The 24,424-nt window shown below is 53.6% G+C and overlaps 1 protein-coding gene across 2 annotated transcripts; it reads left to right on the top strand.

Moving 5' to 3' along the window:
• The first annotated feature begins 539 nt into the window (after positions 1–539).
• Positions 540–22,231, top strand: RCC2 (regulator of chromosome condensation 2). 2 transcript variants are annotated; one of them, XM_090268672.1, is made up of 13 exons: positions 540–622; positions 1,769–2,054; positions 6,709–6,802; positions 9,832–9,975; positions 12,665–12,796; positions 13,166–13,254; positions 14,512–14,626; positions 16,622–16,788; positions 17,932–18,112; positions 18,373–18,478; positions 19,326–19,398; positions 21,312–21,389; positions 22,088–22,231. In XM_090268672.1, exons 2-13 carry the CDS (start codon positions 1,776–1,778, stop codon positions 22,190–22,192), a joined length of 1,563 nt encoding a protein of 520 aa, XP_090124798.1. In that variant the 5' UTR covers positions 540–622; positions 1,769–1,775; the 3' UTR covers positions 22,193–22,231. The 2 variants fall into 2 exon arrangements, with proteins under 2 accessions (XP_090124798.1, XP_090124799.1); XM_090268673.1 differs by lacking the exon at positions 540–622 and adding an exon at positions 998–1,197.
• The last annotated feature ends 2,193 nt before the right edge of the window (positions 22,232–24,424 follow it).

Raw genomic sequence — 24,424 nt, 5'->3', positions numbered from 1 at the left:
TAGGTCTCCAAGTTAATTACTAATTAATTAGCGAACCTTTATGTAACTATCACGTAACTGTACCTTATATGGGGACACAAATACAGACAAAAAATTATATATATATATATATATATGGCTTCTCTCTGTACAGAACAAAATAATTCAAACTGTATTCGTGCTTCATTACAATCACTCAATTAGGGCACGTCCCTTGTTGGCGGAGGCGTGAGCAAAGTATTTTCCAGCTAGTGTCCTCAGGTGACCTGTCTAGACGTGTCCGGGAGAAAAACAATCTAACATTCTCTTAACCCCCAAAGAAATCTCTGATGTTCTGGAAGCGTCCTAGGCGTCGCTCTGCGTAAAAGGTCCAAGGCGCGCTGCGCGGGGCCTGTGAAACACGCAGAGAGGGGGAGTGAAGCCTGGCGGCGTGGCTCCGGCGCAGGTTTGGGTGGGCAGAGACGTCCGGCGAGTGCGAGCCGGGCCGCCGCGGGGGTCCGCCGGCCGGCAGGGGGCGCGCGCGCCCCGGCCCCACGCCGTCCGGCCGGCCGCGCGATCGCTTGCCACCCGGTCGCACAAGTGTTTCTGTTTTGTGTTGTAGCATTTGTCCTGGAAGGCTGTATTTACATTTTAAGTGTATCTGGTGAGTGGGTTGGAGCCCTCGTCTGGGCTGGGGTGGGGGGGAAGCCCTCGGGTTCATCTTTTAGTTTCTCCTCTTCCTTTTTCTCTCCGGATTCTCATCACTAACCAGGTAGGGGCTGAAAATCAAAATCGGCAATGATCAGTTTGCGAGATCTGGGAAAGTTTTTTTTTCTCTTTTTTAAAGGAGAAAAGACAAAAAAAAAAAAATCCTGAAAAAAGGGGGGGGGTTGGGGGACTGAATGAATAAAAAGGGGAAGGAAGGCGGATCCACGTGGTTTAATCCGAGACAGACAGAGATCCCATTGTTCAAAATCAATAAAAAAAAAAAAAAAAGACAGGGCAAAAGCGCAGGGACGCTGGGGGAAAGTAGCAGCGCAGCAGGGCACTTTGTAGCCGGGATCCGAGTGGTCGGCCCGGCCTCACCTTCGGGGAAGAACCAGGAGAGTTGGGCACCATTAAAGTTTTTATTTTTCGTGTCTGTGCGAGCAGGTGTTTTGGGGTTGGGGGCCTGCTTTACTCGGCCCCCGCTCATCGGGGGCAGCCCACCCAGAGAGATTCGGATAATTGGAGCCTGAGGTCGGAACCCCCAGGCTGGGGCGGAATTGGGCACTCGGGCTGCGGGGGGGCGAAGGGGGGCGGAGAGAATAGCATTTAATTGCGCGAGCTTGGGGAGGGGGGCGCAGGGACAAAAGCAGCAGGTGGGGTAACCGGGGAGGGGGGAGCGCTTTCACCACAGGAGGTGCCAAAGGAGGATCTTTGAAGTGTCCTGAAGCCTTCTCTAATTAGAATGTAGGAGAACCGAGGCTTCTTTTTCTTTCCTTTTACTTTTTTGGGGACCAGGCTGCAATTGTGATGCGATGTGGGCAAACCTAACTTGAGGATGGGCCGGGGTCTCCATTTTTTTTTCTTTCCCTAACCCGATTGCAGTTGGGGACCTGGGCTCCCGTGCGGGATTCCCCAGAGGAGGCGCGCCGGGCCCGGGAGGGGCGCGATTTCCTCCCGGCTCACCCCCTCTCCGCCCACCCCGCGGCCGCCACTTTGGGGAGGGCAGGGGAGGAAGTGGAGGCCGGTGGCTCCGCTGCGCTCCCCTCCCCCCGCGCAGTTTATAACCCGTCCATTGTGCGCCGCTGCCCCGTGTCTCCTCCAGCGCGACCATGCCCAGGAAGAAGGCGGCGGCGGCCTGGGAGGAGCCGAGCTCGGGCAACGGCACGGCCCGCGCCGGGCCCAGGAAGCGCGGCGGCCCGGCCGGCAGGAAGCGCGAGCGGCCCGAGCGTTGCAGCAGCAGCAGCGGTGGCGGCAGCAGCGGCGACGAGGACGGCCTGGATCTCGACGGGGCACCTGGTGGGGGCAAGCGCGCCGCGCGGCCGGCAACGACCAAGGCGGGCGGCGCGGCGGTGGTCATCACCGAGCCTGAACACACCAAGGAGCGCGTCGTGAGTGCGGGGCCAGAGGGCAGGGGGTTGAGGCCCGTAGCACGCCACTGCGTGCGTCCTGGCCGAGGGTGGCGGGGTTGGCACAGGCCGCGGGCTGAATCATCATCGTCGCCGCCGCCGCCGCCGCACAACAAAAGGGCGCGGGGTGGGCGCGGGTAGAGGCGGGCGCGGTCAGCGGCCTATCCGACCCCGCGTCGCCCGCCCGCGCGGCAGTTGATCCTTGGCGCGCGCCCCGGGCCCCTCGGCGGGGGAGGGGCGTCCGGAGCCCGCGCCGCCCGCCCGCGCAAGGGGGTCATGGCCCCGCCCCCGGCGCCGCTTGAGACTACTGCCTCCGCCTCCCCTCCCCCTCCCGCCCCGGGAAGGGAGACTTTCGCAAGTTGTCTTGGGCTGCAGCGGGGAATGCACGCGCGGGGCGTGACGGCCTGTGCCCTCGGTTGCCCCCGGTCTCCTACGTCTGCGGGTCTGCCCGGGCGCCGCAGGGGAAGGGGGTCTCCGGTGCGCTGCGGGGAGCAGCGGTTTGCGCCGAGGCTTTGAGGTTCCCGCCGCCTCGGCTCCGGCGCTCCGGGGGGGCGGGGCCTGGCGGCCGCTGCGCATGCCCCTTACAGCCCTGCACTGTCTCGCGCCGCCGGGGAGACGGGGGTGGCCGGCGCCGGCGCGGGGTGCGAGGGCGCATGCTCCGGAGAGTCCTCCTGGAGGTCGGGCAGCCCCCCGGCTGAGAGGTGTTTGGGCTTTGTTCACCGCTTGGGGTCCGAAGGCCGGGGTGCTGGATATGAGCTCTATGTAGCACCCCGTCTTCCCCCACCGGGCAAGAAGCATCTTCCGTGTTCTGAGTGGACTTAAATTTGCTCATTAGAGTTGGGCCTTAAGGTCGTGACCATCTCAACTTATGTTCCTCAAACCCCTGCAGAGCCAGAAGTCAACCTGGGTTCTGCCATCCCTAAAACCTACAAGTCTAATGTGGGATGAGTGCTTAGGAGAGGGTCAGAACTTTCACCAGATTCTCCTGTAATCCCAAGAGAGTAAGAACGTCCACGTAGGTTCCAGAATCTGACCTCTGGAGAGGTGCTGTTCTCTCCCCAAAGGGTGTGGAAGGCTTACCGGCATCAGAGGGCTTTCCTCCGGAGGAACGCTGGCAATGTTTAAGTGGTTAGAAAGAAGGCATTTCTCCGCCCACTTTATAGATGAGGAAACTGGAGCACAGAGCTTGAAGGGCCCAGCCCAAGATCACGTGGGGCTGGGTTTCCACCTGGGCCCAGGTGTTCTCTGACGTCATCCTCACGCCCCGCACACTGTTCTTGTGAAAATTCTTGCTAACCGCGCCCTCCCAGTCGAAGGGTCAGCGGAGGGAGGAGCTGAAAGGAAAGGGCGGGTGGGCTCTGCATCTTCTCGGTTTGCTCTCCTGTGGGTTGACAGTCAACGAGGTAGAGCTGTGAGTTTTGTTGTCAGGAAGTGAGATTCTTCCCTGCTGCTGGGACTCACCCAAGAAAATAGACAGAGAGAGTGAGTGCAGAGGGGCCGCAGGCTCCCCACCGGCAAGTGCACAGCTGCTTGTCTGATGGGAATGGCACTGCTATCAGTCTGACTGGGAGTCACAGCTGCCTAATGCAGTTTAGGGTTGTTTTACATTTACATCTCATATACTGGAAGTTCCTGAGAGACGTAGGCATATGTATGTATCCGTATGTATGCATCCCTTCTCCTGCCCCCTTAAAAAACAGAGGGACCGTACAGCACTTTCCTTTGCACTGATCAGCACACCATTCTAGGCTCGGGAGACCGAGGGGCCAACAGATGCTTTTTTAATGCCTCCTGGAAGCGCATACCCTAAATTTTAAAGTTTTTATTAGCATCTGTTGAGTTTTGTCCAGGGTCAGGGCCAGGCTTGTGCTGCTCCATTGCCCTTGCACAGGTCTGGGTCAGTGCTGCCCCGGTCCCGCATGGGCCTTCTGCCCAGAATCCCTGGCTCCAGGTTTCTGGACTCCAAAGGAAACACAAGGTCTCTGCCTGTTCAGTGGCTCTACAGATCCTGTCTGCTGCCACAGGCTGACAGCAGCCCCTGGCTTGGCTCAGAAAGCCGCCTTTGCTGAGAAATTTGCAAGCCTCTCCCCTCTGCTCACGGCTGCTGGAAGGAGGTTTGTGGGAGAGCGGTTGCCAGGAGTTTGTCTGCCACCGTTCTGCCTTCAGGTGAAGCTGCGGTCGTGCTTGTGAGCGAGGAACCCCAGACACCTGTGTGGTTGAGGGTCAAGGCTGCCTGAAGTAAAAGGTTTTATCAGATGTTCTTATTTCGGTCTCAGAAAATGCTTTCTCCAAGGTTCTTGGGTTTATATGTAGTCATGTGAGATGAGCATGCTGTGGTGGTCTGGGGTTGATGCGGCCAAAATTTCTTAGGAACTTAATAACCTTGTAGATGGGCCAGTGTCACAAGCTGTCCAGGTCTTTGTCGCTCTTCTAAGTGTCAGGTGGCTGAGGTTTTGTGGACCCTGGGATAAATCACCCATCTGAAAGGACCAGATAAATACCCAGCTTAGAAGTCTGCTTGAACTGAAAGCCCATCGGGGACTTTGTTGTTCCTGGCATTTCTCTGAATGGTCTTCCCTCTGCCGAGAGCAGCAGCCTTCTAAATGGATATACGTTAAAGGTTTGGACTCCTAAACATGCTCCTTGCACTTGGGCAATAATTCAGAACTTGCTTTGGACCAGAAACCCCATTTTGTCGATTAAAGAAGCTAGTGCATTTTTCTGCTGGGGCTGTTCATCTCTGCCCAGCCTACATGACTGGGGTGACTGAGGGTGTTGAGAGGCAGCAAGGTGAAGTGAAATTCATTCCTCCTGTTGCGGAGACTTCTTCCAGTTTCTCTCGCCTTTAGGCACATGCAATATTCCAGACGCTTGAGTTTATCCACAAAGAATCTCTTGGCCCATCGAGTCGAGGCTGGATTCTACCTGGGAGGGTCTCACAGCCCTGACAGCCGTTACCGGAGGGTCTCTGGATAGAGCCCCCAGGAATCTGGGGTCTCTGCCACCTGTTGTGAGGGCAGCTCTGACAAAGAGGGACGTGGGTTGTGATAAAGGGGTGTTAAGAGTTCTCCTTATTTTAGTCTTTTATTTCATAGAAGATGGAAGAATTAAGTTACAGAGAGATAAAGGTAAGTAGTCTACAGCACACAACTGTAATAGCATTGAAAGAGTCCACTCCGCCCGTCTGCTGTGTGAGGAATAAGGCCCAGGACATAAGATCCTGAATAAGACAACACTTAACGCCCTCCATAGGAACCAGACCCCCGTCACCGCGGTAGATTGAGTTTACTGAGGTTTTTCCGAAACACCTTGTGTCCGAAAGGTTGGATTTTTGTGTAAATGCTTAGCTGGCTTGTTGGGGCCAGTGTCCACAAGCCCTTGACCACTGATGCAGATGTGGCATCTCCAGGTCACAGAGGAGACCCTGCTCCTGCCCAGGGCGCTTGCAGCAAGTTCTGGCAGTGACGGAGCTGCTGGTCCTGCGGTGGCCGACCGCGCTGGTGAACTGTTGCGGCAGTGATGGCATCTCGGTGTCGAGTGGTTAACAGTGAGTGCTGCACATGGCACCTGGGAGCCTTCCGCCCGCCCGGGGGTGGGGACTGGAGGGGGGACTGCTGAGCCTGAGGTGCTGTCATTCCAGAGCCCGTCCCCACCATTCTCTGGCCTGACAGCTCATCCCACGGTGTCTTAGTTCCTTCCCGTGTCTACTGCCCCCTCCAAGCAGACCTGAGGAATAGTGGAGAGCAAGTCAGTGACCTGGCAGGGACTCAGGGCCACTGCTTCCACGGGGACCTCGACAGAACCACTGGCTGCCGTCCATCTGCAGTAGACCTGTAGGGTGTGCCGGCCAGGCCCGCCGGTTAAACAAAGAAGGGGAGATAGATGGCCAGGGGAAACTAGGCTCCGGTTCAAGTAATCTGAGTCTGGGTTCTGTAGGGATGGGCTAGCCTCCGATGAAGGCCGTTCTCTCAATTATTTAAGTGCAGCCAAGTCACTCTCCATCCCTGGCTGTTTGTCCCCCCTTCACACGCTGACTGCCAGAGGTGTCCTGTTTGTTCCCCCTTCGCACGCTGACTGCCAGAGGTGTTCTGTTTGTCCCCCCTTCGCACGCTGACTGCCAGAGGTGTCCTGTAGACAGGCTATCTTCCAGCCACAGAAACGTGGCCAGGCAGGCCAACATGACGGGACCTGCACTGTGGGCGCCTGCGATGTCAGCTTTGGGTCACACGGAGGTCCCCAAGAGATGAATCCTTGATAGTGAAATGAAGATGTGTTGTTCTTACAAAGGACGCTCCATGTTGCCAAAATGTCCCGCGAAAGCAGTCGCCGCATAGAGAGGAAGGGATGTCGTTTGGCTGTGTGTGTGTGTGTGTGTGTGTGTGTGTGTGTGTGTGTTGCAAAAGACATTTTAAAGAGAAATTAAAGGATAAAAATGAGCCTGGGCATAACTGGGGCAGGGCTGGGGTTGGCCCACGGAGGTGGGCTGGCCAGGTGGTGAGCCCCTCGGGCCTCAGTCCACTGGGCGAAAGTGTTGATAGTGTTCTTTTCATTTTCAGCTGTTGTTAAGCAGACATAGAAAGCTAGAAGCAGCATTTCAAGCTAATTCTTCCCCCCTCCCCTCTCCCTGTCTCTGCAGAAACTTGAAGGGTCTAAATGCAAAGGGCAGCTTTTGATTTTCGGGGCAACCAACTGGGACTTGATTGGTCGAAAAGAAGTGCCTAAACAACAAGGTACGAGAAAGTTCTAAAAGTACAAGAAGCTACTATTTCTTGTGTGTTTCCTAGGTGTTTCCTGTAAATATAGTGACAATCTGCCAGGTAAGTAGTCTCTTCATTTACTAGACTGTTCAGAGAGGCCAAGTAACTTTCCTGGGGCCACACAGCCACTCTAGGGATGGAGCGGTATTTGAACCCTGGTCTTGTTCAATTCTCACCTCAGAGTTCTGCTTAAAAAAAAAACCAATTCCCTTAAGATTAAACAGAAAAATATAAATAGTAGTCTCGAATAAACATTGACACCTTTTCCCCATCTTCCTTCTCATGTCACTTATTTTTTATTAATACGAAGCTGCTCCTGTGAGATGTCAAAATGTCCTAGACATTTGTCACATGTCTAACTGTTATGGGATATTTCAGAAGAGTCCACATTTCTTTGCAAGCTGCCAAATTGTTGCAGGAGCTGGGTTGACAGAGCGAGTAACAGTCTGGAAGTGGAGGGAGCAAAGAAGTCCTAAGAAGTAACTGTAGTCCCCAAACGCTTTTAGAAAATGGGTATCTTTCCTCAGGAGAACACTGGCCCGTCCCAGAGAAGCGAGGTTGGCACAGTGCCACATTTTATGGCTTCCTGATTTCATTTGGAAAGATTCCCAAAGGACTTGACAGCGTTGCCCAGTGAGCAAATATTTGCAGCCTGACAGTCCCTGGTGCCTCAAGACATGGAGATTATCTTATTCCATGAAAACGCAGGCGTCTCAGCGCTGGCTTGGGGTCCAGAGTCCAGAGGAATTAGAAGTGGGTCTGCGCCATCTTCTCCTGTTGTGGAAAGTGCCCAGAGCTAGGGCCCAAGTCCCCCTCACTATTGGTGTCCCCAGGAAACCCGTCCTGGTGTGGGATGACCGAAGTCTGCCAGCGCAGGGCATATGTGGCATCTCTTCTCAAAGCTGCTCTTCACATGAGTGAGCCTCTCCCGGTTATACACACTCAGCCCAGAGAGGGAAGTAAACTCCAGTGGGAAGCGGGTGGCAGAGCCTGGGTTGTCACCTGCAGGTGTAGGGTGAGGCTAGGAAGGTAGGGAGGCCACCTTGTGGGTTAATAATTGCTCCCGCACTCTAGATGAAGAGATTTTGCCCTCATTCGGCTCAGTGAGAAATGCCTTCTGTCTTCTTGCATTCCCAGTTTGCTTTCCTGCTTTTCTTCTCTGAATGAAGTCTTGTATAATTTTAAAACAAATTTTAAAAGTACTGAAATGTTTTTCAGTACTTGTGACCTTGCTAGTAGACAGAAAGGGAAGGAGGGGTAGGATTTGTTTTCCCGCTGGTGCCAAACATGAAGGGAAGGATGATTTTGCCCCTCCACTCACTCGTTCCCAGCTTTTTGCCATCCTTGGAGCATGCTCCCCTCATCTTCCCTCAGTGAGAACATGGCACAGCACCATGGATCTTGTAAAATCAGCAGCACGAAGTGTTGCTTATTCACAGGGTGACCACAGTGATTCCTGCTCCCTCTCTGCTTAGGACCAGGCCGCAGGAGTTCATGGCCTGGCCAAGGGGCCTGGCCTACTGCCAGCCATTCATCGGCATTGGATCACTGTCAGGCTAGGTCCGCTATGGCATCTGTACCTCCGCAGTGTTGCCCTGGTGCCGTGTTCTTCACAGAGATGGCACACGGTGTGTTAACATTGATTTGGGTACCAACCTACCACTGGTTTTGCCTTCGTGGTAAATAGACCTCGGGGCAGAGTTTTACTACAGCCTGTGCAGGTCATCGTCTTTGGTTTGCTTCGGCCCCCGGAAGCTGTTGGCTCTTCTTTCTACCTTTTAGTAGCAGGGGAGTGTCATCAGGTGAAGCTTAGGGCTGTCCTTGTGTGACACTGTGACTTGTAGTTCTTGTTACTAAATGAGGGGACACGGGTGGCGCCCTCTGCTGGTGAGGCGCAGGCAGGGTGGGGCTTGACACCGAACAGTTGTACAGACACTTTTCCATGGCGTCAGGAAGTTGATGGAGAAATCAGCCTTTCAGTCACTCCCCATATCCGGATAACCTGACACAGTTGATTTGGCCATGGTTAGCATTTCGTAATAGTCACCGGAGGCCTGCAGACATGTTCATGCTTCTGTCCTCGAGAGTACCAGGTTGAAAATACTAAGCAAAAAAATTGGCCACGCCCCATTCACTAATAGGGTGAAGTGGGGGTTTTGAAGGAAGTAGCTATTTCTTCCCTCCCACACACCCACTGATGTTACTGACTGAGTGGTTACCATGTGCCAGGCATTGGTGAGGCTCTGGTGGCCAGTGCAGAGTGGGAAGGCACATGAGTTCCGTAGGGTAAGTGCTATGGCAGGATTCACGGGGCACTGGTGTGTGGGGATTGACAAGTTAAAAGGGGAGGGGGGGTGCAGCAGGGAGGGCTCCCCAGAGGAGGTGTGCTTGACCTGAGGTTTGGCAAAAAAGTGGGCCTCAGGGAGGGGTTCTCTGGGGAAGTGACTTCATGGGCAAAGGCCAGGGGTCATGACCTGACCAGCACAAGGGAACCCCTGAGAAAGGAGCAAACCAATGGTGGGAGGTTGGCTTGGTGGGGTCGGGTCCCTCTGCAAAGAGTCTGATAGACTAGACTACAAGGAGGGCGGGTCACTGTGGCGGATGGTGGTGCTCAGAGTCGCGCCAAGAGCCGCACAGCTGGTGGGAGACACCACGCCCACCGCCGGCTTTCCTGGGTTGGCCCCCACCCCACAGGGCTGCAGGGGGTCAAGCACCCAGCCTTTTGGCCACTTGCAGGTGGGCATGCTCTGTAGCCGCTGCATGTGCGTCTGAGGTCCCCATGGGTTGGGGCCACAGACAGAGGTGGAGCATCAGCATCCACGTGGCCACTGACTAGGTCTGCACCAGCTCAGGGGCAGTTTGTTGGAGGTGCTAACTTCTCAGGCGGCACCCCAAGGACCCCTGTGGTTGTACCATGGGGGGAGTGGACCCTGGGTGCCTCGTAAGACATTGGGGGTTGCTCTTCACCTGTGGGTGTCAGATTTGCATTCTTCTCTTTGCAGCCGCCTACCGCAATCTTGGTCAGAATTTGTGGGGACCCCACAGATATGGGTGCCTGTCGGGGGTCCGGGTGCGGACAGTGGTTTCGGGGTCATGCGCTGCCCACAGCCTCCTCATCACCACGGAAGGGAAGCTGTGGAGCTGGGGTGAGTACGGAGCCCGGGCTGAGTGCTGGGGTGACTCATGCAGCTGGTCCCCCGTGGGGCCGACTTCCTCCTCCTGAGCGTTCTCCACAGCAGAGCTCGCTGTGTGCAGCCCCCATTTCCTCTTCCTGATTCCTGACTCGTCCGTACCCTACAGACACATCACCTTCCCTCCACTGCTCTGCTTTCTTTTTTAAATCTTAATGCAGCCCCCTAACTCTTTGAATCCCCCTTTTTTAAGCAACCTTTTTCTGAACATTCTGATTGAATCCGAATCTTTCTGACACCAAGGTACCTAGAACTGAATTCCTATTTCAGGCCTGCTGTCCCCTGAGAGTCCCCCTCCCTTCTTGCTTTGCAACACAGTGATGTAAGGCCTCTGTTCTTGCCACTTTAAATGCCACCAGCTTTCATAACAGCCCCATCGTGACATCAGCGCCTGCATCTCTGCGTCTTCCCGTTCCTCTGTTTCTGGGGATCGCACCAGCCCACAGGTTGTGTAGCTCATTGCCTGTTTTGTCCATTTCTTACTATATTTCCCCATATGGTTTACTTTCTCCGGGTTGATTTGCTTTCCCTGCCACTGGATTTCCTCACCTGGGTGCTTGGGAGGCTTCCCTGTCCTTGCCTTGCAGCTCCAACCCATTTCAGTGTCCCCAGCGAGGGCTTGCCCGCATTGCCGCCTTTCCCCTTCCGGGTCGCTAATCTAGCTCCCGACTCAGGCTCAGTTTATCCCCACGCCCTCCTGGCAGCTCCTGGACTCTTCACCCGGTGTGCTGGCCTTGGCCCCTGCCCTTGGTTCTGGTCCGACGGTCAGCTTTTAGTTCGTATGACTGCGTTTTTATTTTGGTCTGTTTGAACCGTTTTTTTTTTTTTTTTTTGCAATTTCATGAGCTGCTGTACTGAAGTTCAAATATATTAACATCTGTTCTCCCTGCACTCTGCTAATTTTGTCATTCAGTTGAAAAAAAAAAAGCTAACAAGTGTGTCTGGCCCAAATTTATACTTTGTAGTCTCTTGCTTGATGCGGGCTGCCATCGCCTTGATTTTCATTTTCTCCCCGCTGGCAGAGAGGTGTGTCCCACCCCCTCAGCACCCCCCACCTCGTGGTGCAGCACTGAGCACAGCAGTCTGTCAGTCCCCAACTTTAAATATCTTATTCCTGATCTCTACTGCGTCTCACTTACATGGGACATCTTAAAATGTCCCCTCTGCTGACCCTGTGGGTAGGGAATGATTCTATAGACTGGCCATCTAACCTGGCCCTGGCACAAAGACGCGTCCCTGTAAGCAGATGTGGGCTTGCGGGGGTGACATGCCAGTGGGATGTTACGAGTCTACTGTCGGTCACTCTAAGGTGAGGGGCCTTGCCCAGTGCCCGGGAGCGTTAGTGCTATACCGCACGTCACTCACAAGGGGTCTGCACCTGCCAGCCGGTGGGGCCGGAAACCTCCCCCAGCGCTGGTCCTGCGTTGAGAGTGCCTTTCACAGCGAGCTTGGGCAGCTCCGTTAGAAGCTGCGTCTGCCTCTCCTGCCAGAGGACTGAAATCAGAGTTCATGTCCAAGTGTGGCTTTCCTCAGGTAATCAGAGGCCGGTAACTTCCTCCTTGAGCCCGCTCCAGGGCGGTCGGTGCTCGGCTTTGTAGCTCCGCTCCCATTTCCCATGACCTAAAGGACAAGTTCAGACAAGTTCATTGTTGGGCAAGGGTGTGAGTCACCCTCCTTTCCCGAATTGCCCTGACTTTTCGGCCCTGTAAAACCTCCCAAAATCTCCCGAATTGTTGAGCAGCAAGTGTGGTTTTCCTCCTCAACCTGCCGTTGGCCTGTTTTGTTTAGAGCTCTTGTAGCCTGTGTTGAAAACTAGGGAAGGTTCAGAGGTGTCCAGGCTCCTCCTGACCCCCGCAGCTCTCCATTCCATTTCAGCTTCAGAGCTAAGGACTTTGCCAGAGGGCCTGTGTATTATGTGGGGCTTGGCGGCTGGGGTCACCTCCCCGGGTCTACCCGCCACCTGATCCCGTAGCCAGCGCAGCTCCAGAGGGAGGGCTTGTGTGCAAAGCGGTCTGGCCTTTGTCCGTCGCTGGGGTTCACGCAGCTAGGGGTCCTGTGAAGGGTGGTCCGTGGGCGGCGCGGGGTTGGTGCGACTGCGTGAGCTCCGTTTACAGGGCAGATAGACAGAGAAGTGGCAGGCAGATGCCCAGAGCGCTGGGGTAATCAGACTTGTGAGGCAGGTATCAGAGTGGTTGCTGAAATACATGTTGTAGTGAAGGAAATGAGGGAAGAGTTCTCAGGCAGGGACCGTGAAGCACCATGAGCACTTCTGCTTGTTGTGACATCAGGCCAAACGCAGCGTTCCCTCCATTTTCCGTGGGAGCAGAGAGCGAAGGGAGTGGTCCGAGCTGCCACCCCAGGGAAGAGGGTCAGAGGAGTTGACTTAGGCTGCAGGTGGCTGCAGCAGAGACATCCCTGGGGACAGCACTGTGACTTACCCTGGTCACCCAGTCCCACTCGGACCAACCTCGGAAGGCTGGCCGTGGACTAAGAAGCTAGAGCTTCCTTTCCCCTCCTGGGCCATCATGTTGGGAGGGCGTCTTCCTGGAGGCCAGATCTGTCTCTGATGGACAGTGTTCCAGCCCCGCGAAGCCGCTCTGGCTGCCCTCTGCCCTTCCCACTTCATCTTGCTCTTGCCCTGCAGGTCGAAATGAGAAGGGACAGCTGGGACATGGCGACACCAAGAGAGTTGAAGCCCCCAGACTCATCGAGGGTCTCAGCCACGAGGTGATTGTGTCAGCGGCCTGTGGGCGGAACCACACCCTGGCCTTGACGGGTAAGGGAGGGCTGGTTTCTGTGATACTTACTGGCAAGAGGTCAAATGCTCTTCTTTGGGTGGTGGGGTAGAGTTGCCCCTGTGACCCTTGGTCACTATCAGAAAGATGCCCCAGAGAGCCCGGGTGGGGGCCTCTGGAAGGTGTGGAGAGCCTGACGCATCGGCAGCGGAGGCCCGAGCAGTGCACTGTGAACGTGTTGTTCCCTGAGAGCCGTGCGCTCCCCGCACCATCTTCTGGAATCAATACTGTCTCCCTTGCGTTCCTCCTGGCAAAGGAGCTGTTTTTATTATTTGGGAGCCTTAATTCCAAATCTAGTTTGGAGCCCTCAGCATTATTTTCCCTTTTGTGGTATCATTCTTTCCTTCCAGAAACGGGCTCCGTGTTCGCGTTTGGAGAGAACAAGATGGGGCAGCTGGGCCTTGGCAACCAGACGGACGCCGTCCCAAGCCCCGCGCAGGTACTGCGCCCTCCTCGGCCCTCACAGCCATTTGTGCTTGATTTTCCAGCATGAGAGCGTGGGTTTCTCCTGATTTCTTGCACAGAGTCTAGACGCTGTTGAGTGGGATCATATGCTGTAGTCTTTAAAACAGGTGTAATGTACATCCACAGTTGAAAAAATACCCTGAAGGCAGAGTTTCTTTCTGAATGAAATGATTTGTTACAGAGGCCATGTTTTAAGCCTGTTCTGTCCCAAAGAAAGGAAGAAAGTTATGTGAATGTGATTCATCTTCATCTGCCAGTAGTTGCCTGCCAGGTGCTTAGAACACAAATAGGAATGAGTTGGAGGTGTGGGACTTATACCTAAAAAATGAACTAACACAAGGCAGCAGAATGCTAATAGGTGGCTGGTGAGTAATTTAATGGTGGAGGGACTCAGATTTCTTGGTCTTAAAGAGAGACAGAGGCCAAGCTGGTCTGTAGTTTGAAGGGTTTTTGACGCATTCCCACTGTGTCAACCATGTGCTCTGCAGCAGGATGACAGGATTTCTAGAGAAGCAGGACCTGGAGGTCAGGGCCGGGAGTCTCCACCCTGTCCCCAGTTCTGGCGCTGATCTCCCGCGGCACCATTACTTCGTACCCTCCACTTGTCACGGGCTTCCCCAGACGCGAGCACAATGCACATTTTCTAAGTGCTTTCTTAGATTTGTTTTCAAATCCCACGTTCAGTTACGCGGGGCCTTCGCTGTCTTCTAACTTCTGATTTTGAACCAGTCTATTTCTTGTTCAGTTAAGATCATTGGTCAAGTATCTGCACAGGTAAAGGAGAATATATAGTAGGTTATTTTACTGGTGGACAATAACACTTATAAAAGCTTTTCTCTGAAAAGTTGGGGCTGAACTAGTGACTAAGGTGAGATTCCAGGGTCGTGTTGGTGAGCTTCCGTTTTCTTTTACCCTCGTGCCCACACTGGTCGGTGGCATTCAGCGTTCATGGCACCAGGATGTGTGAGGCACAGTGGTGGCTGTTTGAGGGTTAGTGACAAAGACCTGGGACACACCTTACCTGTATGTATTTGAACCTGACTCTGATGGGGAGGTGGGGGTCGTGGGGGCGGTTCTTTACCTATATTCTAAGCTTTTGCCTGCAGAATTGTTGAGTCCCTTAAATGTCTTTTGTAGCCCAGTAATTGTTTCAGCACCAACCAGAGAGGTAGAGCCTTTTTAATCAACCTTTTAAAAACATGTCTGAAAGTCTCCTGTCTTTTCTTTTCAGATAATGTACAACGGCCAGCCAATTACCAAAATGGCCTGTGGGGCTGAGTTCAGTATGATAATGGATTGCAAAGGAAACCTCTATTCCTTTGGGTGCCCTGAATATGGTCAGCTGGGTATGGAAGTATATATTTTTTAAAAGCTCTGTGATCTCACTGTATATTTAGAACCAGAAGCCAGTGTGGGGCCGCACACGTGTTAGAAATGTGGGTAATTGATCGCAGATAATAGCCTTGGTCCCTTAAGTGGATCTCATGTTCAGTGGAACAGCATGTTCTCACTCTCGGGGCTGGGGAGTTGTTACAATGACTTGCCTTAAAGCAAAAATCAGGGCTCCAGTCTGACAAAAGATCCTTTTTTCTGATTTGGGAGTTCGTTTATATATACAGGGATTTCAAAGGGGGGAAAAAAGGGGATCAAACCACCTTCATTTGCTTTCATATTCAAAGATTTGCTTTTATTGAAAATGAGGAAATTATGCAAGATTAAGGCTGTTCTGGAAACCCTGGTCTGGGTGATCATTTCCAGTACATACATGTAAAAAATAAAAAAAAAGTCACATGTAAAAGGGACTGAGATCCCTTCCCGTTTTCATCCCTAAACAGAATGTAGTCATCTATAAACATGTATTTATATCTCACTGAGTAAAGAAGAAAAACTCAAAAAGCGGGTCTCAGCACTTCTCAGGATGTGTCTCCATCCTGATTTTACAGGGTCTCCATTTTCTTTCCCATCTGACACCAAACTGTTTTTCACCTTTCCTGGCACCTTCCCACCCCACCCCCACCCGCACCCCCAGCCCCAGCCCCAGCCCCAGCCCCTTCTGAGTGGGAGGCCGGACTCGGCGCCCTCTGCTGGCTCCCTGCTGCGTGCCACTCCGGTCCCCGCCCCCGGATCTGGGTTGCTGGGGCTCCACGTCATTCTAGCAGGCAGATGGAAGGCTGTATAAATAGAAGGAGGAGCGTCTTGCCGGCCTTAGACTTTAGGGAACAGTGACTCTGTGAAACTAAATATACCTCAAGTCAGAAATGAATAAGAAAGAACAGCCTTTACGTACATTCAGTGCTGGTTGCCAGGGAGTTGCCAGAGACTGTTGGAGAAACCGTTTCCATAGCCACAGGCCCTCGTGCGGTCCCCAGCCCCAAGCTAAACACCAGAAGTGTGTTCTGGTCGACTTCCGGAAATGTGTGTGTCCCCTCCCCAGCTGCCTGTGGCTGCCCCAGATCTGCAAACAAGCGGCTTGTCACAGCAAGTTGATTTTCCTTCAGGGAGAGCCCAGCGATGTTGGCAAAAATGGCTAACACGTCGTTACTGTTGAGGCACTTTATACAGAATCTCATCTGCTTAGCTGATACTCGTTTAAAAGTATTGAGGAATTGGCTTGATTTATATCTATAGAATCAGCTTTTAAAGCTTTAGAAGAAGTTATTCTTTACTTGCCAGCTTGTAAACCCATGTTCAACCTCATTGTCCAAATCCAGAGCCATCCCTTTTGTAACTGGAACATGAATGTGACTTTGGAGAAGTGCGTCACCAGCTCCCACCCCACCCCCAATCACAGTGCATTTCCTGGGTCAGGCAAGGCAAAGACTTGAATGTTGCCATTTTAACTTTTATCAACCACAGTGGTACATGTAGGTTACTGGTCGTGCATAAAGACAAGTCTGGAGTTACGTGGTGAACTTCTAGGTCCACTCTTGGCCCTATTCAGGGGCCCCTTGAGGCCCCCAAGTGGGACACAGACCATTCCTTTGGCCCAGGAGCTTCCAACTTTGTAGCCTGTAGCCCACAGTAAAAAGTACATTTGACACTGCAACCCAGTCTGAACACAGAAATACAAACACACAAAATAATCTCCTTATTGTAGACAGCATCCTTTGGTGTTTCTTAATTCATTTTTAAAAATAACTGAATTGCTGGTTTCAACTCACCAGATGGATTTGATGGTCACTAACTGGGTGTTTCTCAGATTGGATAATGCTGCCTTGGTTGACAAAGGTGTCCTGCTGAGACCCTGGCTGACCAGGTGGGGGCGGGGGCTCAGCCTGCCATCTTGGCGAATGGGGCCCTGTGCTGCGGCTGCCGCTGACCACTGGCTCTGGTCACCACAGGACACAACTCAGATGGGAAGTTCATTGCCCGGGCGCAGCGGATAGAGTACGACTGCGAGCTGGTGCCCCGGCGGGTGGCCATCTTCATCGAGAAGACGAAAGACGGGCAGATTCTGCCAGTCCCCAACGTGGTTGTACGAGATGTGGCCTGTGGCGCTAACCACACGGTAAGTCCTGAGTGTTTCTGACATTCTCCTCTGGCTTCCTGAGAGTCCCCTCTGCGGGGCGGGTGGGTGGGGTGGGGTGCTTCAGCGTCCTGGCACCTCGCTTTGCAGCTTTCTTCCTAACTTACACAGACGCACTGAGCACACAGACATTTGGGGTTGGGATATACACTTTTTCTGTTTTGCTTTTGTCTTAACAGAACATCATGGGCGTCTCTCTAGGTTGGATATACAGTATCTTGTACTGGAGAGGTTGAGTAGTAGTTACAAATAGTTTTTCAATGATCGAAGTGGTTTCCTTAAGGTCACTTTAGATAAATGGCAATATACTTTGTATGTAAATCTCTCTCAGTTGCCTCCTTGTGACTGTTTTGCTGAGAATGCCCGTGAGCCCCACGTGGTCCTTTTCTCTGTAGAAAGAGCATGAATCTAGGAGTCCAGAGACCAAGCTGGTGTGCCGATGGCTGCTGTCTGGCTGTGTGACCTCAGGCACAGCTCCGTCCCTGGGGTCGTCTCTCCTGTCTGGTGCTTGGTGACTTAGATGAGATTTCAGTCATTTAAAATCTAAAAACAGTCTGGTCAGTGGAAGTCAAGTCAGATCTTGTTCAGGCCTCTCATGTCAGGCTGTTCTGATAGGTTGTATTTCACATGATTCCAACATTAAACATCAGAGATTCTGTGAAGAAAGGAAGATTTTAAATTGTTGTAATGTCCATGTTCTCACTGCACCAGGGACCAGGTGGCGGTCACCTGGATGTACAGGGGCCGGGAATCTAAAGAAAAGCGAGGTAGACGGGCCTTGGTTCTTTCTGAAGTTCAGTCAATATTGTCAGGAGGTGGATATTGGTCTGCTCTGAAGACATAACCCTCTTCTGATGAGGGAAGGGAAAGACACGTGACTTAAAATGAGAATGAAAACTAGTATCCCTGGCAGAGCAGGTGGCACCGAACTTGTATTGCTGCTCCTGCTCCTGCTCCTGTTGCCTCATGCCCGCCTTTGGAGGCAGGTGATGGGATGAACTCTCTTCAATGTTTCAGGCGCCTTGCCCTTAGCCCCTGCGGCAGGTCCTCTGGAGCAGAAACAAGGACCCCATTACGCCTCCTGCTGGCAGGCCTGTCCCTCACCCTGTGTTTTCTCCCCCGCAGCTGGTTCTTGATTCCCAGAAGCGCGTCTTCTCCTGGGGCTTTGGTGGCTACGGCCGGCTGGGCCATGCCGAGCAGAAGGATGAGATGGTCCCCCGCCTGGTGAAGCTGTTTGACTTCCCCGGGCGCGGGGCGTCCCAGATCTACGCCGGCTACACCTGCTCCTTTGCCGTCAGCGAAGTGGGTGAGTGATTTCATGGTCTCCCTCCGCGGCAGAGGAGGGTGCTGGTGGGAGCCTCAGCCATCGTCCTGTCCTGAGGCCAGCAGCTCTGATTCCACTGGCTTCTTCCCAGTGTTCTTTCGAGCCCGACACACCTTTGTCACAGGTGCCCAGTGTCTGGCATGGCGGCCCCACTCCTACTGCCGTTCTCGTTGGTGTTGCTGAAGGTAAGACTTCAGCTTTTGATGTCTGCTCACAGAGGGTCTGGGTTTGTCTTTCTCCAGGTGGTCTGTTTTTCTGGGGGGCCACCAACACATCCCGTGAGTCTACCATGTATCCGAAGGCCGTGCAGGACCTGTGTGGCTGGAGAATCCGGAGCCTGGCTTGTGGGTATGTGGCAGTGTCTCCTGGTGAGCAGGACGTCCGTCCCCCTCCTGGGGGTGTTGGACATAACCCGGGGGGGTCCTGACCTCGAGAGGGTTCTGCTGTCTATCAGGGCATCGGATGGACCAAATCCGGAGTCCAGGCGGGGAGGGACTGTGTTGATCAGTGGGGCGGCAGGTCCTAGAACAGATGGAAAGGTTTTTGTTCTTCGGACGTTTGATGTGCCCTTACTCATACTACAGGGTCAAAGGTACATTGAGGGGAGGGAACGTGGTGGGGTTTTAGCAGCTCTGACACGCTGGTAAGAAAAAATTTGAGTCGGTGATTGTCACTTCAGTTTGAGGATCCCGGTTGAGCTGTCCAGCAGTTCTTGGTGAGGAGTTTGTTAATCAGTGGCCATGTTGTAGAGAGAACACTAGTGGGGGGTGGCTTTATTCTGTTGCAACCTCTAGCCTCGCCCAAATGATTGTGTGGTTCCACCCCCTTTGGAAGGAGCTCCTTGTCATCCTGATTTGGTCTCCTTTTGCCGGTGTGTTCACTCAAAAGTGATTACCCCGCCCCATCCCCTGAGAGCCTTAGAATCCCGCACAGAGGTGAGGCGGGAAGGTTGGGGTCCTATGTGAGGCTCTGTAGTTTCAGCTGCAAGGGTCCCAGAGAAACCTGTTAGCCCTTCTAGTCTGTGTCACTAGGAAGTGAGAGCACTGTGGAGTTCTAATGGGACGCACTTGGTTTTAAAGCCAGTAAGTTGCACCACGTTCCTGAGCAGGTGGCCCACAGGACGCACCGTGGTGGCAGGGTCAGGTCTGGGGCTCGGGCTGCCGGCCGTCTGGTGACCGCCTCTGCCTGTTTGCAGGAAGAGCAGCATCATCGTGGCTGCGGACGAGAGCACCATCAGCTGGGGCCCGTCACCGACCTTCGGGGAGCTGGTAAGCTGGCCCCTGCGCGGCACGAGGTGGAACCCCATCTGGGCTCACTGAAACTGATTCCCAAAAATACATAGAGTGTAGAAAATGTAGTTTTCCCTTGGTGCAGTAAGGTCTGTAACATTCCCTAATCTTTGAGCACGTCAGCTTGCAAAGACTGTTATGTGCCCATCAAATACAATTGACCCTTGAACAACAGGTTTGAACTGCGCAGGTCCACTTACACATGGAATTGTTTTCAGTCCACTGCAGATCAGCTGACCCGCACTGCCCACACCTGTGTTTAAGGATTAGCCCTGCAGGTGGGAATCCGCATATGCAGAGGGCCAACTAGTTACACGTAGATTTTCAGCTTTGGGATAGATCGGTCCCACGTTGTTCAAGGTTCAGCCATAATTGTGAAAGTCCTTTCTGTCCACGTTATCATATGGGAATTGGGAAGGATCGGGTCCCGTTTCCCCGTGCATTTTGTAAATCACGGTTGTGGTGCAAGGGTGATAGGAAAGGCCAGGGTTCTCCTCTCCCGTCTCCAGGAGCGTCTCTCTCAGCAAAAGGAGCAGAAAGTCCTTTTAAACTGTGTAGTGGGCGTGCGCCCTGGGTCCTCGAAGCCTTTTTAGCTCCGTAAGCAGCCCTTGCTGGGCCACCAAGCAGTGTGCCGTCAGCCCAGCCTCTTAGGTTATCAGGGACATCGTTCCCTCGTGTTTCCTAAGTGAGTTTAAGCCTGTGTTCCCTGCTTTCTCTCAGTTACTTGAGTGATTAGAACTGATGCTCTCGATTTCTCCACATACTTGGCCTTCCCCAACCACATGCCTCTGATCCTCAGGTTTCTGATGCCTGGGGAGTCCTTAACTCTTCCTTTCCACATCAAGAAGAGCAGCGTGACTGTGGCTCGTCCTGATGGTCTGCCTCTTCTGCTTGTGATCTGATCCTCAGCTTGGCTCTTGTATTTCCTGCTGGGAGCACAGCCTGTCTCTCTTCCCTCCTGTCTCCTCCTGTCACGGACGGGGGCCGATGGCGTGATGGGGACGAGGGAAGAAGGGCTTGATCCCTTGAGCCGTCTCCAGGACTACTGGGCTGAACGTGCCTTTTCCTGGGTGCTCTGCACCCACTTTCAGTCTGGCGGCTTCTGAGGGGCCCCATATGGGCCTGAGATCCTGGCCCAGTTTTGATGGGTTGTTTTCAGAGAAGAAATACAGACTCGGAGAATCAATTTTAAAGCTACAGGGGAATGAGAGGCACCTTCAGTGCAGCCTCTCGGGGTGAGAAGATGGAGTGGCACTTGGAGGAGCCACTGACTGTAGGGGAGGCACAGGGCGGGGTCTGGTGGCCCATGGAGCTGGGGAGGAAGGTCCCTCCTCACCTGTCCTGTGTGTCTCTGTTAGAGCTGAGCTGAGGGGTCTGCTGGCATTGAAATTATCCATCTTCTCGTCTGTGCACCTGACCCACCCCCCAGCAATCCAGTCCCTTTTGTCTCTGGTAGGGCCGATGGTGGCACCATTACTGACAACGGATGGTGGTCATTCTGTCTCCAGCCCACAGGGTGGGCAGGTTGACAGCCAACATTCCTTGTGACCTTGTAGCCCTGAAGGGTGGTAGTTGCCATTACTTCCTGGGTTCATGATGGTGTTTTCTCAGCAGTGAGATGCCCCCCCAAAGGTACCTCTTACCATATAAATCCCCAGAGGTTACCATTTAGCATCTGACCTCCTCAAGTTAACAATTAGTCACTTGTGGGCAGCAGGTTTTGTGGGTGAATGCTGCTCCCTTGGCCTGGCCCCTCACGTCTCCAAGCTGCGGGGCTCTGTCCCAGAGAAGCGCCAGGCTGGCTCTGGTCAGCGGGTTGCCTTCGTTCCCATTTTGGACTGCACCACGGTGACCCCCTGATCTGTGAGCGTCTCCTCTGTTTGCTTCACCAGGGCTACGGGGACCACAAGCCCAAGTCTTCCACCGCAGCTCAAGAGGTGAAGACGCTGGACGGCATCTTCACCGAGCAGGTGAGCCAGGGCCTCTGCCGCCCGGGACGAGCACAAAGCACCTCGCCGGCCTCGCTTTGGGTCTCCGTGTGCACCCGTGCTGGTTTTCTGATGCGTAGCAGCCAGCAGCAGGACGCACAGAGGCACACTGGCCAAGGCCCCACTGCTCTTCTCACCCTGGGTGACACTGGCCCCAGTTCAGCCACCAAGCGGATTTGCTCCAGGGCGACTCCCTCTCCCATCTACCTTATAGCTGCCCCGGGATCTGCACACCCTCAGGCCGGGGGGTAGACAGTGGGGTGAGGCCCCGTCTCTGCTGTTAGGTCGGCCAGCCTACAAGCTCTGTCTGCTGAGAGACAGACAGTGTGTGTGCCCTCGCACAAGACAGGGTTGTGGTCCAGAGAGGCAGCGGAAATGGAGCATGTCCCCACTAGTCCCTGCTGACAGTTGGTGTCAAAGCCCTGCTGCGTGGGCCTCCCTCCATCTCCTCCCGTGGCAGCTGGAAGGCTCTGGGTGGCAGGGTGTTGGTGACGGGCCCATTGAGATTCGTGGCCTTTTTAGTAAAGGGTTTCTATCAACTTCTCAGGCATCCTCCATTTTTCTCCATATTGACCCAGTTTGCCCACCTAGCTGGCCAGTGTCCTGTTGTCTGCTCCAAACTCGGTGTGACGCACCTGTGTGCCCAAGCGTCACACCCAAACCCTGATTTGCCCCTCCAGGTCGCCATGGGCTACTCTCACTCTTTGGTGATAGCGAGAGATGAAGGCGAGACCGAGAAGGAGAAGATCAAGAAACTGCCAGAGTATAACCCCCGCACGCTCTGATGGCCCGGAGTCACCCGCCCCACACCTCGCGGCAGCTGTCGTTCCACGTGCACTGGGACGGGAAGTCAAATGAGGATTTAAACAAGCAAAGGGTGACTGAAGGTGCATTTTTGTTAGACTCCCTGAGGTTCCGTTTTATACGTGATTCAACGTCAACTACCTTTTCTGTATGCTTTCCAAAGTGTTTTCTCTCTTAATGTTTAATTAAAATATTTGCTCATAGTTGACGTACCATTCCTACAAGAGGCAGAAACTTTGAGCAATCTAGGTTTTTTTTTTTTAAGTTTCTCTCCTCCTGCTTCCTAGATATACTTCTCAAAACACTCCTTTCCAATCGTAATTAGCATTGGGATCCGAGTGGGTGCTCCTGGAAGAGGAGTCACCGTTTACTCAGATAAAAATGTCCCTTATGGGAACTGGCAGCATTTTTGGCAAAGAGGGTCCCTGGTGGTCCATCTCTCTCCAAAACCGTGCCCGCGTGCTTTGGAAGCATCTGGGTCACTTCCCGCTTTTTCCTGTAGCCCGGCCCACCGGCTGAGGCCGGCCTTGGCTCTCTCGTCCCCTTGGCTGCTTGTAAGCCCCGCCCACCGCCTTTTGGCTGCAAAGTTAATAGAATCTGCCGTTTCCCCCCTGGTGGGGGCTCTGGGGTGTGTGTTTAGCCATTTATATCTACTTTATCTGTAAATGAAGTCCAAGTGAAAATCAGGTGATCGTGGACCAGTGGGGGCTTGGGGGCGCAGTCGTGGGACATTGTGTCCGTTTCCAGAACTGGCTTTAAGGTTCTTCTGAGGAGCCGGGGCCACCTCGCCAGCACTCGCCGTTAGAGATTGATCAGCCAGCAGTAAAAAGTGCATTCTGGAGTCCTTGCCAAGAAGGACCAGCCCTTATGTACCAGCCTTTATCGCCTTGTACTTCTGTTTTTATCTCCCCATCTCACCCCCGCCCTGGATGCAGCTGGAACAGCCCAGTCTGTTTCCGAGACTTCGGGTTCCAGTTCTGCTCACCCAGCTCTGTGGTCACATTTGCTTGGCTGTGGTACCAAATAGATGGGATGAAGAAGTCCCCCTTCTCCACATGTCAGCACAGATGCTATGACTGCCACCCGGCTCCCCGCCAAGTGCCCCCTGCCCGAGCTGGTCCCCCACGTTGCGCTGCTCTGTGTGAGTTACGAGGTGCCTTTCCCGGAACCCTCCTCTCACTTGAACCCAAGAGAGGCAACAGCTCTGGCTGGGGTTCTTGGTTTCGAGATGGTCTGGACTGGTTTGGGTGCTTTAAAATAAGATTTTTTTTTAGTTCAGTGGTGCTTCTGGGGAGATGGGGGTAGAACTTCAGTGTGAGACTTGGGTGGATGGGAAAGTTAAATATTGGTCTTTTTTATTAAGTTTTGCTTTGCTGTTACCACTTGTCATTGTTTTGATGTTAAAATGCCAAAAACGATCTAGTTGTTGCTTTTTTTTCCTACTCATCCTCCGTTCCTCCTTACGGTGGCTTCTGCCTTTGCAGGGCATGTAGCAGTGTCTGTTCTGGACAGTCCGGGGGCCTCCCGTGAGGAGACCGGCCTGTATCTAAGATTTAGTCTGACTTCACGCTCCTCTCTGCCGTCCTGTGTTCAGTCGATAGTCCAGGGGAGAAGCTTCTGCCATTTCAGGGCTTCTGCTAAACTAACCTGATTTGTCCAAATCCCCCCTAAACCACCATCTCTAACTCAAGCTTTCATTCGTGGGACCCGTTTCCCTGGACAAGTCTCTTCCCCAGAATGGGGTAGGTCCCCGCTCAGCCACCTTGGGTCGTGTGGTCACAGTGAGTGGCTGGCTGTTGCAGGAGCCGCCCTTGGCCACGCGGGGCTTCGGTGTTCCCGTGGACTAAAATCTGAAACCCACCGCCACCCGGCTCTAGGGCCCCTTGCCAGGGCCTGGAGCAGGAAAGGGATGGACCTTCCAAGTGAAGACCGCTTGTTCTTTCTCATAATCACTCCTTTTGGCTTCGAGTTTTAAAATGAACTTCCTACTGGGGAAATCCTGTATCTAGAACAGGGAGGTGGAGAGGCGGGGGGGTGGGTGGTCCTGCACTCCTCAAGAGAAAGGGACAGAGGGACCAGAGCCCAGAGTGTGCTTTGTGCTGACCCTTTGGGGCATTTGTCCTGTCTTCCAGCTCAGGAGGAATTTGGAAGAAGAGGCTTAGAGTGAAGGGGAATCTAAGAAGAGGTTGTGATTTGGTCGAAGGTGCCTGGTT

The sequence above is a fragment of the Furipterus horrens genome, unplaced genomic scaffold (genome assembly GCF_987537825.1).
Source record: "Furipterus horrens unplaced genomic scaffold, mFurHor1.1.pri manual_scaffold_3, whole genome shotgun sequence".
Lineage (NCBI taxonomy): Eukaryota > Metazoa > Chordata > Mammalia > Chiroptera > Furipteridae > Furipterus > Furipterus horrens.
This window is presented reverse-complemented; position numbering and strand designations above follow the sequence as displayed.

Coding starts and splice junctions, on each gene's coding strand:
- RCC2 (XM_090268672.1), top strand. CDS start 1,776: ATGCCCAGGAAGAAGGCGGCGGCGGCCTGGGAGGAGCCGAGCTCGGGC. Junction 14,627..16,621: donor CCCTGAATATGGTCAGCTGG/GTATGGAAGTAT, acceptor TGGTCACCACAG/GACACAACTCAGATGGGAAG. Junction 16,789..17,931: donor CCTGTGGCGCTAACCACACG/GTAAGTCCTGAG, acceptor TCTCCCCCGCAG/CTGGTTCTTGATTCCCAGAA.